Below are 15,349 nucleotides of genomic sequence, written 5' to 3' on the forward strand. Positions count from 1 at the left end.
CTCCTTCCATTTTCATTCACGCCCTTCCGTTTCACGCTCCTCCTGACGGGATCGCTGCGATCAGCTGGCCTTCGCCTCCCTCTCCCTGTAATCACCGCCTGATCATTCAGTCTCTCCCCCTCTCCACCCCGTCACGCACAACCCGCTCATCCCTCCACCTCTACCCCTTCTCTGCAAGCATGTTTGATTTCCAACTTTCCCCAGCTCTGACAAGAAGCCATCCTCCCCGAAACATTAACTCTGTTTCTCTCTCCACAGACGCTGCCCGGCCCGCCCAGTATTTCTGGCATTTTCTGTTTTTATAAAGAGCAATAGTTGCCTGAGTATAAAGCGCAAGAAATGGGTGAGTATAAAAGGTGAGCTTTAAGACGGAGTCGCCATCGTTTATAAAGTGAGTGAAACCGCTCAGTACCGTGAGTGCCAGGTGCATCAAAGGGAAGGTCAGATCACAAAGTGCAAGGAGCAGTAACGGAGGGACATTGGTGTCTGTAAAACAGTGACACAGCACGGAAACAGGCCCTTCAGCCCAACCTGTCCACCCCGACCAACCTTTCCCATCAACACTAGTCCCACCTTCCCGCGTTTGGCCCATATCCCTCTAAACCCATCCTATCCATGTACCTGCCTGAGTGCGGTTTACATGTTGTTATAGTACCTGCCTCAACTACCTACTCTGGCAGCTTGTTCCATAGACCCACCACCCTCTGTATGCCAATGTTGCCCCTCAGGTTCCTGTTAAATCTAGCCCTTAAACCTATGTCCCCTGGTTCTTGATTCCCCTACTCTGGGTTAAAGACTCTGTGCATGCATCCTATCTATTCTCCTCAAGATCTTATACCCTTCTAAAAGATCACCCCACGGCCTTCTGTGCTTCAAGGAATAAAGTCCTAGCCTGCCCAACCTCTCCCTATAGCTCAGGCCCTCGTGTCCTGGCAACATCCTTGTAACACTCCAAAGTCTAGTGCAACAAAGGTCTATAGTTCATATCTGAGGAAGGATGTGCTGGCGTTGGAGAGGATCCAGAGGAGGTTTACGAGAATGATCCCGGGGATGACTGGGTTAACGTATGATGAGAGTTTGACAGCACTGGGCCTGTACTCGCTGGTGCTTAGAAGGATGAGGGGTGCCTCATTGAAACTTACCAACTAGTGAAAGGCCTGGATAGAGTGGATGTGGAGAGGGGGTTTCCACTAGTGGGAGAGTCTAGGACCAGAGGGTGCAGCCTCAGAATAAAGGGATGTACCTTTAGAAAAGAGATGAGGTATTTCTTTAGTCAGAGGTTGTTGAATCTGTGGAATTCATTGCCAAAGACGGTGGTGGAGGTCAAGTCATTGGGTATTTTGAAAGTGGAGATTGACAGATTCTTGATTAGTACGAGTGTCAGGGATTATGGGGAGAAGGCAGGAGAATGGGTTGGAAAGGAAAAGATAGATCAGCCATGATTAAATGACGGAGTAGACTCGATGGGCCGAATGGCCTAATTCTGCTCCTATGAATTATGAACTTATGGAGAGATACTTCCACAAGAGGGAACGTTCTCTTGCGCCATCTTGCTAACATCCCGCGGGATCTTAATGTTTTTACCGCGTCCTCTCTCACTCTGGGGACAAGAGAGTGCAGATGCTGGAATCTTGAGCAAAAAAACACAAAGTGCTGGAGGAACTCGGCAGGTCAGGCAGCGTCTATGGAGGGAATGGACAGGTGACATTTTGTCACGGGACCCTTTGTCAGGCCTACTGGGTCAGAACGTAATGGAACAGAAGGAGAAGAGTGGGTGTCGGAAACGGGGAGCAGTGTGAGAGGGTCTCACGTAACTCCCGCCGGAGAGGGGAGGAGAACAACCTCTGCAGAGAGGAGATACAAACCCTGTCTTCGTAAAACATCCTGCCCATTCCAGGTGTTAGTCCAGGAGTCCTTGTGTGTAATTGTCACGTGTACCGGTAACGGAACAATGAAATTCTTACTTACTGCAGCTTTTCAAGACCATGAAACGATAACACACATAGCATATGATAATAAATACAATAAATTAATAATCAGTAATAGTAGGTATATGTGCCATAAATGTGCAAAACTAACATCCGTAGTTCAACCAATGACACAGTCCGTATAAGATCATGTAGAAACAAAGAACTGCAAATGCTGGTTAATGTACAAAAGTGCTGGAGTAACTCAGAGGGTCAGGCAGCATCTCTAGACGAAAGAATGGCCCTGACCTGAAACATCACCTATAATACTCTCCAGAGATGCTGCCTGACCTGCTGAGTTTCTCCAGCACGTGATGTCCATAGAAGATCATAGTTGCTGAGGTTGATGTTGGGCAGTGTTCACGTGCTTGAAGATTACTGGGAAGAAGCTGTTCTTGAACGTGGAGGTCACGGTTTTCCATCTCCTGTAGTTTCCTGATGGTAGCAATGAGATGATGGTGTGGCCAGGGTGGTGTGAGTCTTTGAAGATGCTGGCTGCCATTTTGAGGCAGCACCTCCTGTAGATCCATTTGATGGTGGGGAGGTCAGTACCAGTGATGGACCAGGCAATGTCTACCACTCTCTGCGATCTCCTTCGTTCCTGGGCGTTCGGGTTGCTGAACCAGGCAATAGTGTTGTCTGCACAATAGTCTAACCCATGAGGTCAGCAGGATGGAAGAGTTGAAGCAAGGGGGTGAACACCCTGTCCTCATCAACAGAGCCGCTGAAGAGAAGGTGGGCAGCTTCAAGCTCCTAACTTCCATATCACCAGCAACCTGAGCTGGTCCCTTCACACTGATGCCGTGATCAATAAAGCACGTCAGCCTTTCTACTTTGAGAATATTCGGCATGTCCACGAGCATTAATAAGAGAGTGGGCAAAAAGAGATTCACCAGCCATTGCCTGGAGTAGAGGCCTGTGGAGGCAACGAGAGATTGGACAAACTTGACCTCCCAAAGTGCATGACTTGTCCAAATTACATTCCATCTGTTGGGGATCTGGCCAACTTTCAGGCTGTATCTTGAAACCACTCTCTGCGACCCCACCAGTTTCCGAGTCATCAGTAGACTCACTGATCATACTCCCTCCATTCTCATCCAAGTCCCTGATAGATGCTACAAACAACACCAACCATGAAAGGATCTTTCTGCCTTTTGGTGAAACCGCCTTTCTTGCTTCTGAACTCGAACACGTATGCTCTAATGACGAGTCATCGAGCTGCAATATTAACTGTGTTTCTTTCTCCACAGATGGTTCCTGACCTGCTGAGTGTTACCAGCGATTCGTGCTGTGTTATATTTGAGTCTGTCTAATCTCTTCTTATTCATAGAACAGAGAACAGTGCAGCACAGGAAAGGGACTTCGGCCCACAATATCCATGCCCAACATGATGCCTAGTTAAACTAATCTCCGATTCCCATGATCCATATCCCTCCATTCCCCGCATATCCATGTGCCTATCTACAAGCCTCAAATGCCACTATTGTATCTGCCTCCGCTACCACCCCCGGCAGCACGTTCCCGGCCCCCACCACCCTCTCTGAAAAAAAACTTCCCCCACACGTCTCCAATAACCTCTCACCTTAAAACTATGCCCTCTAGTGTTGGACATTTTCACCCTAGGGTAAAGGTTCTGACTGTCTACCCTATCTATGCCACTCATAATTTTATATACTTCTATCAAACCCCCCCCCCCTTAACCTCTGATGTTCCAGATAAAACAATTCTAGTCTGTCCAACCTCTCTTTATAGCTAATACTTTCTCATCCAGACCCCAGCATTCTGGTAAACCTCCTCTGCACCCTCTCCAAAACGTCCACATCCTTCCTGAAATGGGGTGACCAGAACTGCGAGCAATACCCCGAATGCAGCCTAACCAAAGTCCTATAGAGCCGCATCATGATTTCTTGACTCTTGTACTCAAAGCCCCGACTGATGAAGGCAAGTGTACTGTACGCCTTCTTTACCGCACTCTCTACTCAAGTGTTGCCACTTTCAGGGAGCTCTGAACAATATTGTATTCCATTCCAGGAAAAGAGCAGCTTCGGCAGACTGTTGAATAGTTGGAGTGATTTGAATCTCTCTGTTTTTCCGTAGGTCTGATAAGAGGTTCCTCCATGACAGCTCCCACCATCGTCAACGTCACCGGGACGGAGTACTCCATCACTGCAGGGGGCGCTCTCTCCATCACGTGCAGGTGAGTGCGGCAACTGGTGAGGCTACTACCATCCTGCCTAGTTTCCTGCGTCTGACCCCCAAACACAATCTCTCCTCGTCCCAACCCTGGCGGAAACAGCCACTAGTCATGGAACTGCAGGTGCTGGGATCTTGAGCAAAAAAACACAGAATGCTGGAATAACTCAGTAGGTCAGGCAGTATCTCTGGAGAACATGGATAGGTGATGTTTCGGGTCGGGACCCTTCTTCAGATTGTTTGTAGTAGCGAGGCATGAGGAATCACGTGAGGAATAGACTTGGTAAATACACAGTCTTTTGCTCAAAGCAGAGGAATAAAGCACCAGAGGACATAGGTTTAAGGTGAGGGGGGGGAGGAAGATTTAATAGCAACCTGGGGGGTAACCTTTTCACATAAAGGGTGGTGGGTAATCGGAACGAGCTGCCAAAGGAGGTAGTTGAGGCAGGTACTATCGTAACGGTTAAAAAAACATTTTTGACAGGTACATGGATAGGATAGGTTTAGAAGGATACGGCCAAACGCAGGCAGGTGGGACTAGTGTAGATGTGGCATCGTGGTCAGCATGGGGCAGTTGGGCCAAAGGGCCTGTTTCTACGCTGTATGACTATGACTCTAGCAATGGGCATCCAGCCGCCACTACGGAAGTTAGCTATCCAGCCCCTCTACTTATAGAGTTGCACAGCCCTTTGGCCTAACTCGTCCATACCAACCAAGATGCCCCATCTACTCTGGTCCCATTTGCCTGCATTTGGCCCACCCACTGTGGGTTTTCTCTGGGTGCCTCGGTTTCCTCCCACATCCCAAAGATGTGCGGGTTTGTAGGTTAATTGGCTTCTGTAAATTGCCCCCAGTGGGCAGGTAGTGGATGAAAGTAGGACAACAGAACTAGTGTGTACGGGTGATCGATGGTCGATGCAGACTCAGTGGACCAAAGGGCCTGTTTCCACGCTGTATCTCTAAACTAAACTCATCTACTTCCTCAGTCCCCTGCTCTCTTCTTCTCCCCAGCCAGAGGTCACCTGGTCTTCCCTATGCCATCTAACCCCACTGGCAAGATTTGCCCCCTCCTCCCATCCCTGCCAAAGAACACCCCTCCAACTCAATGTTCTAGTCTTTAGACTTTACTTTAGACTTTAAAGATACAGTGTGACAACAGGCCCTTCGGCCCACCACGCGGACCAGCGATCACCCCGTACACTAGCACTATCCTACACGCTAGGGGCAATTTACAATTTCTGGAAGCCAATTAACCTACAAACCCGCACATCCTGGAGAAAGTCCACATGAGTCCCGGGGAGAACGTGCAAATTCTGTGCAGGCAGCACCTGTAATCAGGATCATAGAAGCATAGAAACATAGAAACATAGAAAATAGGTGCAGGAGTAGGCCATTCGGCCCTTCGAGCCTGCACCGCCATTCAATATGATCATGGCTGATCATGCCTTCTCTCCATACCCCCTGATCCCTCTAGCCACAAGGGCCACATCTAACTCCCTCTAGCGTGGCTAGATCGAACCAGGGTCTCTGGCACCATGAGACAGCAGCTCTACCGCTGTGTCACTGTGCCACCCCGCTCCATTGAATACTTTGCCATTCTACTACCTCCCCTCCCCTCATCCCCAGCGCCTCTCTGATAGACATCTGGGTCAGCTGGAGTCTAATAGACAATAGGTGCAGGAGTAGGCCATTCGGCCCTTTGAGCCAGCACCACCATTCAATGTGATCATGGCTGATCATCCCCAATCAGTACCCCGTTCCTGCCTTCTCCCCATATCCCCTGACTCCGCTATTTTTAAGAGCCCTATCTAGCTCTCTCTTGAAAGCATCCAGAAAACCTGCCTCCACCGCTTTCTGAGGCAGAGAATTCCACAGACTCACCACTCTGTGAGAAAAAGTGTTTCTTCGTCTCCATTCTAAATGGCTTACTCCTTATTCATAATGGTTCGGCTCAGCTCTGGTGATGTTTGAGATGACGTTGATATTACCAATGGCTCAACTCAGTCAATTAAAACCAAACTAAGCAACGTGCTTTAAACTCACCTCACCCCCCGCCCCCTGGGTTCTCTGCCCCCCACATCTCCCCCCTTAGCAATGCCCTGGGATCAACAGCAAAGGCTAAGGCTTTCCTCTGTGTGTGTTTCTGGCCTGCAGCCTGCTCAAGCTGAGAGCGATTAGGGAGAATTTATTTTTTTTCTCTTGTCTGACCATCTACAAGATTGGCAATATCTGTGTAACTGCCAGAGAAAACAGCTTCCCAGTATATTGTGATAGATAAAGAGTGCTGGAGTAACTCAGTGGGTCAGGCAGTATTTCTGGAGAACATGCATTGGTGACGTTTCACAGAGTGCTGGAGTAATTCAGTGGGTCAGACAGTATCTCTGGAGAACATGGAAAGGTGACGTTTCGGGTCGGGACCCTTCTTCACACTCAATCTGAATTCAAGGGCGGCACGGTGGTGCAGCGGTAGAGCCACTGCCTCAACATCGCCAGAACCTGGGTTCGATCCTGGCTGCAGGTGCTGTCTGTGTTCGGAGTTTACACATTCTTCCTGCAACCGCATGCGTATTGTCCGGCTGCTCCAGTTTCCACCCACACTCTAAAGACGTGCAGGTTTTTAGATTGATTGGCTTAAGTTAAATTGTAAATTGGCCCTAGAATAGTGTTAGTGATCGCTGGTCGGTGTGGACTCTGTGGGCTGAAGGGCCTGTTTCCGTGCTGTATCTCTAAGCTCATCTATCTATTTTCTCCAGATGCTGCCTGACCTGCTGAGTTACTCCAGCAATGTGTGTCTATCTTTGGAATAAACCAGCATCTGCAATTCATTTTTATAATATCCCAATATCTTATATCCGGCCCTTGTCAATCACGACCGTTATATATCGGACAGCTAACACTAAACCAGCAACGGAAACTGGAACACAAAGTGCTGGAGTAACTCATCAGGTTGGGCAATATCTCTGGAGAACACACAGAAGATGTTCCCCACGGATGCTGCCTGACTCCAACATTTTGTGTCTGCTGATTTATACCGAAGATAGACACAGAGTGCTGGAGTAACTCAGCAGGTCAGGCAACATCTCTGGAGAAAAATGATAGGTAACATTTTGGGTTGGAGTCCTTCTTCAGACTGAAAGTATAGGGGAGGGAACTGGAGGTAAGAAAAGACAAGACCAGCAATAGATGACCAAGGAAAGGTGGAATCCATAAGGGCCCATTGTCGGCTGGGGAAGAGGTGATAATGAAGGGATACGGAGATGCGGACAGTGTAACTGTTAGGACTAGAGTGGGGGGAGGTGTGAGGAGAGAGAATGCAGGGGTTACTTGAAATTAGAGAAATCAACGTTCAAATCAAAAAGACTACCTGCCCTTTTGTGTATTAAACATCTTCTGAGGGATACTGTTTATGTCCCTTTACCCAGAGAACACCGGAAAAGAGGCTTCATCCTCAGCGGTTCCCTCTGGCCATGGTTTAGGAGGAATAAGAGTCAGACAGGGAATGGGTAGATAACGTTTCAGGTCTGGACCCTTCTTCAGACTGGAGGAATGAAGCAGGAAATTGCAGAGCTTAGGGGAGGCTTTAGTTTAGTTTAGAAACATAGAAACATAGAAAATAGGTGCAGGAGTAGAGGCCATTCGGCCCTTCGAGCCTGCACCGCCTATCAATATGATCATGGCTGATCATCCAACTCAGTATCCTGTACCTGCCTTCTCTCCAAAACCCCTGATCCCTTTAGCCACAAGGGCCACATCTAACTCCCTCTTAAATCTAGCCAATGAACTGGCCTCAACTACCTTCTGTGGCAGTGAATTCCACAGATTCACCACTCTCTATGTAAAAAAGAATTTTCTCATCTCGGTCCTAAAAGACTTCCCTCTTATCCTTAAACTGTGACCCCTAGTTCTGGACTTCCCCAACATCGGGAATAATCTTCCTGCATCTAGCCTGTCGAACCCCTTAAGAATTTTGCAAATTTCTATAAGATCCCCCCTCAATCTTCTAAATTCTAGCGTGTACAAGCCGAGTCTATCCAGTCTTTCTTCATAGGAAAGTCCTGCCATCCCAGGAATCAGTGTGGTGAACCTTCTCTGTACTCCCTCTATGGCAAGAATGTCTTTCCTCAGATTTGGAGACCAAAACTGTACGCAATACTCCAGGTGTGGTCTCACCAAGACCCTGTACAACTGCAGTAGAACCTCCCTGCTCCTATACTCAAATCCTTTTGAGATACAACGCGTTTAGGGATACAACGCGGAAACAGTCCCTTCAGCCCACAGAGTCCGTGACGACCAGCGGTCAAGTGTCAAGAGTGTTTTATTGTCGTAGATCCCAGATAGAACAATGAATTTCTTACTTGCAGCAGCACATCACAATATGTAAATATGGTACACTTGTGAACAATATAATAAATGAGAAAAAAAGTTCAGTGTGTGGGTTTGTATATATATACTAACACTATTGTTGAGTTACTCCAGCACTTTGTGAATTTTTCTGCGGTTTATCCATTCTGCTTGTTAGATCTTCACAAGGAACTCACATAAACCTCTTGTCCTTTCATAAGCAATGCCGGTTCCCCTCGTCCCGCTGAGCTCCCTCTGTGTCCATATCCTGATCTATTCATGGATGCCAGCATTTCCCACGCCTGATCACGGCTGCACTTGCCCCTGGTTCTCTGAACACCCTTGACACACTTGCTCTTAACAACATAAACAATACCGCACAGCAACAGGCCCTTCGGCCCACAATGTCTGTACCGAAACATGATGCCAAGAACAACTCTTATTAACCTCCTAACTAATCTTCTTGGACTGCACGTGATCCATATCCATCCATTCCCTGCATATCCATGTGCTTATCCAAAAGTCTCTTAAACGCCACTATTGTATCAGCCTCCAGCACCACCCCCAGCAGCGCTTTCCAGGAACCCACCACCCTCTGACCCACATATCTCCTTTAAACATTACCCTTCTCACCTTAAAGCTATGTCTTCTAGTCTTTGACATTTGCACCATGGGGGGGGGGGAAAGGTTCTGACTGTCTACCCTATCTAGGCATCTTGTAATCTTATAAACATCTATCAGGTCCGGCATTCCCTCAACCTCCGGCATTCCAGAGTAAAACAATCCACGCCTCTCCCTGTAGCTGACGTCCTCTAGTCCAGGCTCCATCTCTCACGGACCGTTCGTTCTGTGTGCTTGTTTCAGGGGTCAGAGTTCCCTGGGCTGGTCGTGTCCGGGGAAGGTGAGCGTGGAAGAAGACAGCAAGTCGCCGCTGTTCAGGCCGGAGGAGGCGGGAGGGAGGAGCGTGAGTGTCAAGGATTGCAAGGGTTCCCCTGCACAGCAGTACTGCAAGACCTTGGTGCTAACGAGGGCGAGAGCCAGCGACACCGGGTACTACCGCTGCCATTACCACTTCGCCGGACCGATAGTGGACGGGGTGAATGCGATCAGCGTGTACATCTTTGTGAAAGGTAAGGAGCACTCTGTCACGGCTGGTGGATGGGAGGGGACTGTCACCTTACTGCGTGCTGAAGGACCACGATTCATGGGACCTTTTACCAGATAACTGGTTAGACAATAGACAATAGGTGCAGGAGTAGGCCATTCGGCCCTTTGGATATTGAGGAGCGGTTGAGGGCAGCACGGTGCGCAGCGGTAGTGTTGAGACCCGGGTTCGATGCTGTCTATACGGAGTTTGTACGTTCTCCCTGAGAAGTTTTCACCGTGTGCTCCATTTTCCTCCCACGCGCCAAAAACGAACAGTTTTGTAGGTTAATTGGCGTTGGTAGAATAAAAAGGTAAATTGTCCCTATGTGTGGTGCGAGGCCAGTGTACGGGGTAACTGCTGGTTGGCACGTGTTCCACGCTGTATCGCTAAAGTAAAATCCAAACTACAAGCAAAGTCAAGCGGTTGATTTGGGAATACTGAAGAGTGGTTGAGGTCAGACAAGTGCCGGTGTAATTTTGACTGGGATTACTGGCTGGCGTGTAGCCCAGGCAATATCCGCCGTTATTCTGTCCTGGGATTATAATTCCCCATTCCTGGGTTGTGGGATTTGCTGCAGAACTCCAGAGGGACAGATCTCTGCCTGATAGACACCAGCCTGTTTCAATTTCCACATCCCAATCTCAAAGTGAAACGGGAAAACAAACTAATCTGCAGATGTTGGAATCTAAATGAAAAGCAGAATTGATTGATTGGTTGAAAGAAGCAGCACGGAGGCAGGCCCTTCGGCCCGCCGAGTCCATGCCAGCCTGTTCACACCAGTTCTATGTTATCTCACTTTCTCATCCACTCACTACACACTGGGAGAACGTGCAGACTCCACATACGTAGACACAGCACCTGAGGTCAGGATTGAACCTGGGTCTCCGGCGGTGTAAGGCAGCAACTCTACCGCGACACCACCGTGCCACCCCTTGTAGCCCACTTTCTTCCCAGCTGTTATCAGGCAACTGAACAATCCTGTAACCAACTAGAGAGCGGCCCTGACTTACTTTCTACCTCATTGGAGACCCTTGGACTATCTTTAATCAGACTTTACTGGATTTTATTTTGCACAAAACATTATTCCCTTTATCCTGTATCTGGACACTGTGGGCGGCTCGATTTTAATCATGTATAACCCTTCCGCTGGCTCGTTAGCACGTAACAAAAAATATTTTCACCGTACCTTGGTACACGTGACAATAAACTAAATTAAACAAAACAGTTGCCCGTTCCCCCTGGATCCAGCACCTGCCCTGGTCACACCTTCTCCACCCTCTGCCCTCGTGCACAGCTTCAGATGTGCGAATGTTGGCAGGATGTCCCACACATCACATCTCATCACATCCCTTAGTCTAAGGGCTTTAAACTATACGTAACCTTAAAGTGTGACAACTGTTTAACCCTCAAGAATAAGCCATGTTTTTGTTACTGAACTGATTTGAAGTAAGAAGGCACTGTTTTAAAATGCTGCTTAAGTTTTGCAAATTTTGAGTTCCTTTAGTGTTACATGGCAGAGAGGGAGGGAGAGAGTGAGAGAGAGAGATAGGGAGAGGAAAAGATGGGGAGAGATGGGGAGAGAGAGGGAAAGATGGGGTGAGAGGGTGAGGGAATGAGAGAGAGATGGAGAGAGGGGCAGAGAGAGAGAGACAGAGGGAGAGAGATTCAGAGAGAGGGAGAGAGAGAGAAAGAGACGGAGGTAGAGACACAGTTACGGAGGGAGAAACAGGGAGGGAGATACGGAGGGAGAGACAGGGATGGAGAGAGACTGGGAGAGAGAGATGGAGAGAGAGACGGAGAGAGGGAGACAAGGAGATGGAGACAGGGTGAGACAGAGAGGAAGAGACAGAGAGAGAGAGAGACGGAGAGACAGGGAGAAAAAGACGGAGTGAGAGAGAGAAACAGGGAGAGAGAGAGAGACAGAGAGAGAGAGACAGAGAATAATGGAGAAAGAGCAACAGAGAGAGAGAAAAAGACAGAGAGATAGGGAGATAGACAGGGACAGAGAGGGAGAGACAGACAGAGAGGGAGAAAGAGTGAGGGGAGGGAGAAGGGAGAAGAGGAGGAAGAGAATAATGAGGAAGTGTTTGTTCAGTCTGTATTTAGAAGAAATTGAATAATCCTACATCTGTCTGAACTAGTTATGCCAAAGAATAAGTTGAGAAAGGAAAAGACGAGGTTTTTTAAGGGTCAAAGTTTAAAGGAGATGTGCGGGCAAGTTTTGTTGCAGATGGTTTTCTGGTGCCTGGAATGTGATGTCAGGGCTGGTGGTGGAAGCTTTTGGATGGGTACATGGATATGCATGGAGAGGAAGGATATGGATCATGTACAGGCAGATAAGAAGTGGTCTTGGCGCCATGTTTGGCACAGATATTGTGGTCTGAAGGGGCTGCTCCTGTGCTGTTCTGTTCTATGTTGATATAAATGGGTGGATAATGGCTAGCAGGGACGTGGAGGGCCAAAGGGCTTGTTTCCGTGCTGTATGTCTCTCTGGTACCCACATAGTAACCCTGCCCACACTAACCCAACACGTGCACTACTCTGAGAGGGAGGGAGAGGACGAGGAGGGTGAAGCGAGGAGGAGAGGAGAGGAGAAGGGGAGAGAAGAGAAGGGGGAGAGTGGGGATGGGGAGGGGAGTAGAGTAGAGAAGAGGAGAAGGGAGAGTGTGGGGGGAGGGGGAGGGGAGAGGGTTGAGGCGAGGAGCCCCGGTGTTGGGGTCTCTCACTATCTCTCCCCAGGCTAGTGCCACTGCAGAATGAGGTGGGGATGGTGGGGGAGGGGTGGAGGGAGATGGGGACCAGGCCCAGATGGTGGTTCACAACCAGCCAGACCCTTGCCCTGTGTTGGAGCTCCAGGACGTGGCGACATCTACCCAGGCAGTACCCAGGGTTAGACCGAGAAACCTCGCTCTCCGAGCTCCGTCCTCGACTCCCCTCAGCGACAGCTTCTGCAGGGGCCTCAATGGCTCAGTGGCTCTTGGTTGTGATGCATTGCTGCAATGGTGCAATGTCTCAAGGGTTCAATGGGTCAATTGATCAATTGCTGAAGAAAGTGTGGAAACAGGTCCAACTTGCCCACACCGACCAACATTTCCCATCTACACTAGCCCCACCTGCCTGTGTTTGGCCCTATCCCTCCAAACCTGTCCTATCCACATACCTAATTATTTTGTGAACGGTGCTATAGTCCCTGCCCCAACTACTTCCTCTGGCAGCTTGTTCCATACACCTGTGAAAAAGTTGCCCCTCAAATTCGTATTAAATCATTCCCCACTCACCTTAAATCTATGTCCTCTGGTTCTCGATTCCCCTTCTCTGGGCAAAAGACTCTGTGTGCCAATGTTGCATTGTTAACATGGTATATAGTTCCCTCAGTGCCTCAATGGGTCAGTGGTGCTTTAATGTCACATGTAGGGAAATTCCTGTTTTTGTAGATTAATTTAGAGATACAGCATCAAAGCAGGCCTTTCGGCCCACCGAGCCCATGCTGACTATCAATCGCCTGTTCTATGTTATCCCACTTTCTCACCCACTCCCTACACACTAGGGCCAATTAACCTACAAACCCGCATGTCTTTGGGATGTGGGAGGAAACCGGAGTCCCCGGAGGAAACCCACGTGGTCACAGGGAGAACATGCAAACCCCGTCAGGATCGAACCCGGGCCCCTGACGGTGTAAGGCAGCAACTCTACCCGCTGCGACACTCTTTTTTTGCATACAGTCCTGTAAATATCTTACTAAACACAGGCACAATCACACTCAAGTACAATAGTGTAAGAATAATAGCTTCAGCTGAGGCAGTGCACAAGAGCCACCACATTTCTGCCGCCACCTTGTACCCTTCAAGTTCAAAGTTGTCCAAGAATGTAGAGTCTTAACTTGGAAAATGACAGCAAGTGCTGGAGTAACTTAGCGGGACAGAGGGCATCTCTGGAGAACATGCATAGGTAATGTTTTGGATTGGGAGCCTTTTGTGTTTTAACTGGCATCTGCAGTTCTTTGTTTCTATATACTGAGTCGTAACTTATGATGAGAGTTTGACAGTACTGGGCCTGTACTCGCTGGTGTTTGGAAGGATGAGAGGGTCTTCATTGAAACCTACCGAATAGGTAAAGGCCAGGCTAGAGTGGAGGTGGAGAGGATTTTTCCACTAGTGGGAGAGTCTAGGACCAGAGGCCACAACCTCAGAATGAAAGAAAGTGCCATTAGAAAGGAGATGAAGAATTTCTTCAGCCAGAGGGTGGTGAATCTGTGGAATTAATTGCCACAGACGGCTGTGGAAGCCAAGTCATTGGATACTTTTAAAGCGGAGATGGACAGGTTCTTGATTAGTACGGGTGTCTGGGGTTACAGGGAGAAGGGAGGAGAATGGAGTTGAAAGGAAAGATAGATCGGCCATGATTATATGGCGAAGTAGATTCGATGGGTTGAATGGCCTAATTCTGCTCCAAAACGTATCAACTTGGCTTCCTCTCTGGAATCTTCGCTGCTTTCCCATTTGCCGCTGCCACAATGCCGACCAAAGAATTCACTCTACATAGGTGCAGGTGGCAATAAAGTACCATTGAACCGTTGAACCCACGAGGCCAACCGATCTATGTTAAATATTAAATCTGACTCATCCCACCCAGCAGAGAGGATTCTGAGAACCAACCATTATATTGGGAGCAGACAAACCAGGTCATTGGTGCAGCGAGGGAGAATATTACAGCCGGCGGGCTTCCTCGGAAATGAATCGAGACAATACCCAAGTTGGGCTTTGATGCCGGATTGTGATCTTAGCCCAGGGGCTTGGTCTGCTCAATAGCAATTTTCAATAGTCACCAGTCATCAGATCTTCACTGGAGGTCACATTCCACAATCTTGGCTCAAGGGATGGCAGGCGAAGGATCCTGACGTGAGGACCCTGGGTTTGAGTTGGGGCTGGTGGGAGAGGGGAGCGTTGGATGGGTGGCTGGATCTGAGCAAGGGCAGGAAGCAGGGGAGTTTCTAAGCATCGCGGGGAGGGGGATGGAGAAAGTCCAAAGGATCGGTGATGGTTTTCTGCCCGGTGTTCCTCAGGCCTGTTGTGGGAGTCGTGTTGAGAGGTCGTTTGTGGCATTTCTCCGGTTGACTGCTCCATTTTGCCGGGGGTGGGGGGGCGGGGGGGGAGGGTAGTCCAGATGGTAAAGACGGGCAGACACCACACCAGGGGTGAAGAGTGCGTCAGCAGTGTTTTAATTGTCAAACGCTTCAGCAGGGGGAACAATAAAACTCTGGTCTGCTGCAGCTTTACACACCCATAAACACAGCAACTCACAACAAATACATTGTCATCTCTGGCCTTTGTCCAACCATCCACCTATCAGCCCTCCTCACATGTGTACCCATCTATCACTCACCACCCTTTGTGCTGCCCCTCCCCTCTTCCAGCTTTTGCCTCCCCCCCCAACTACAATCAGTCTGAAGAAGGGTCCCAAACTGAAACGTCGCACATCCATGTATATCTACCTTGACTCTTGTGTATTGCCACAGCTTCATCTACTATTCTTACCCTCTTGTATTGGACTATGATTGTGCATGTGTATCTTCCTCTTCTTCTTGCGTATGGCGAGCACAGCCTAAAGTTGTAGATCAAGAATAGACATCCAGGCCAGGACAGCATCAGTTACTGGGTGGATGGCTTTTCTTTGGGCATCAAAGCATGTGTGTAGTAACTAT

At 48.8% G+C, this 15,349-nt stretch overlaps 1 protein-coding gene across 3 annotated transcripts in view; it reads left to right on the plus strand.

The window, feature by feature from the left end:
* Positions 1-15,349, plus strand: part of flt4 (fms related receptor tyrosine kinase 4) — a 91,587-nt gene that overhangs the window by 29,461 nt on the left and 46,777 nt on the right. For 2 of the 3 annotated variants that reach the window (XM_033029707.1, XM_033029708.1), the window contains exons 2-3: positions 4,065-4,164; positions 9,366-9,631. In XM_033029707.1, coding sequence (XP_032885598.1) covers positions 4,065-4,164; positions 9,366-9,631 — 366 coding nt within the window. Of the gene's footprint in view, positions 1-258; positions 357-4,064; positions 4,165-9,365; positions 9,632-15,349 lie in introns of all 3 variants that reach the window. The other variant, XM_033029709.1, reaches the window with a different exon arrangement.

The sequence above is a fragment of the Amblyraja radiata genome, chromosome 11, assembly GCF_010909765.2.
Source record: "Amblyraja radiata isolate CabotCenter1 chromosome 11, sAmbRad1.1.pri, whole genome shotgun sequence".
NCBI classification, from domain to species: domain Eukaryota; kingdom Metazoa; phylum Chordata; class Chondrichthyes; order Rajiformes; family Rajidae; genus Amblyraja; species Amblyraja radiata.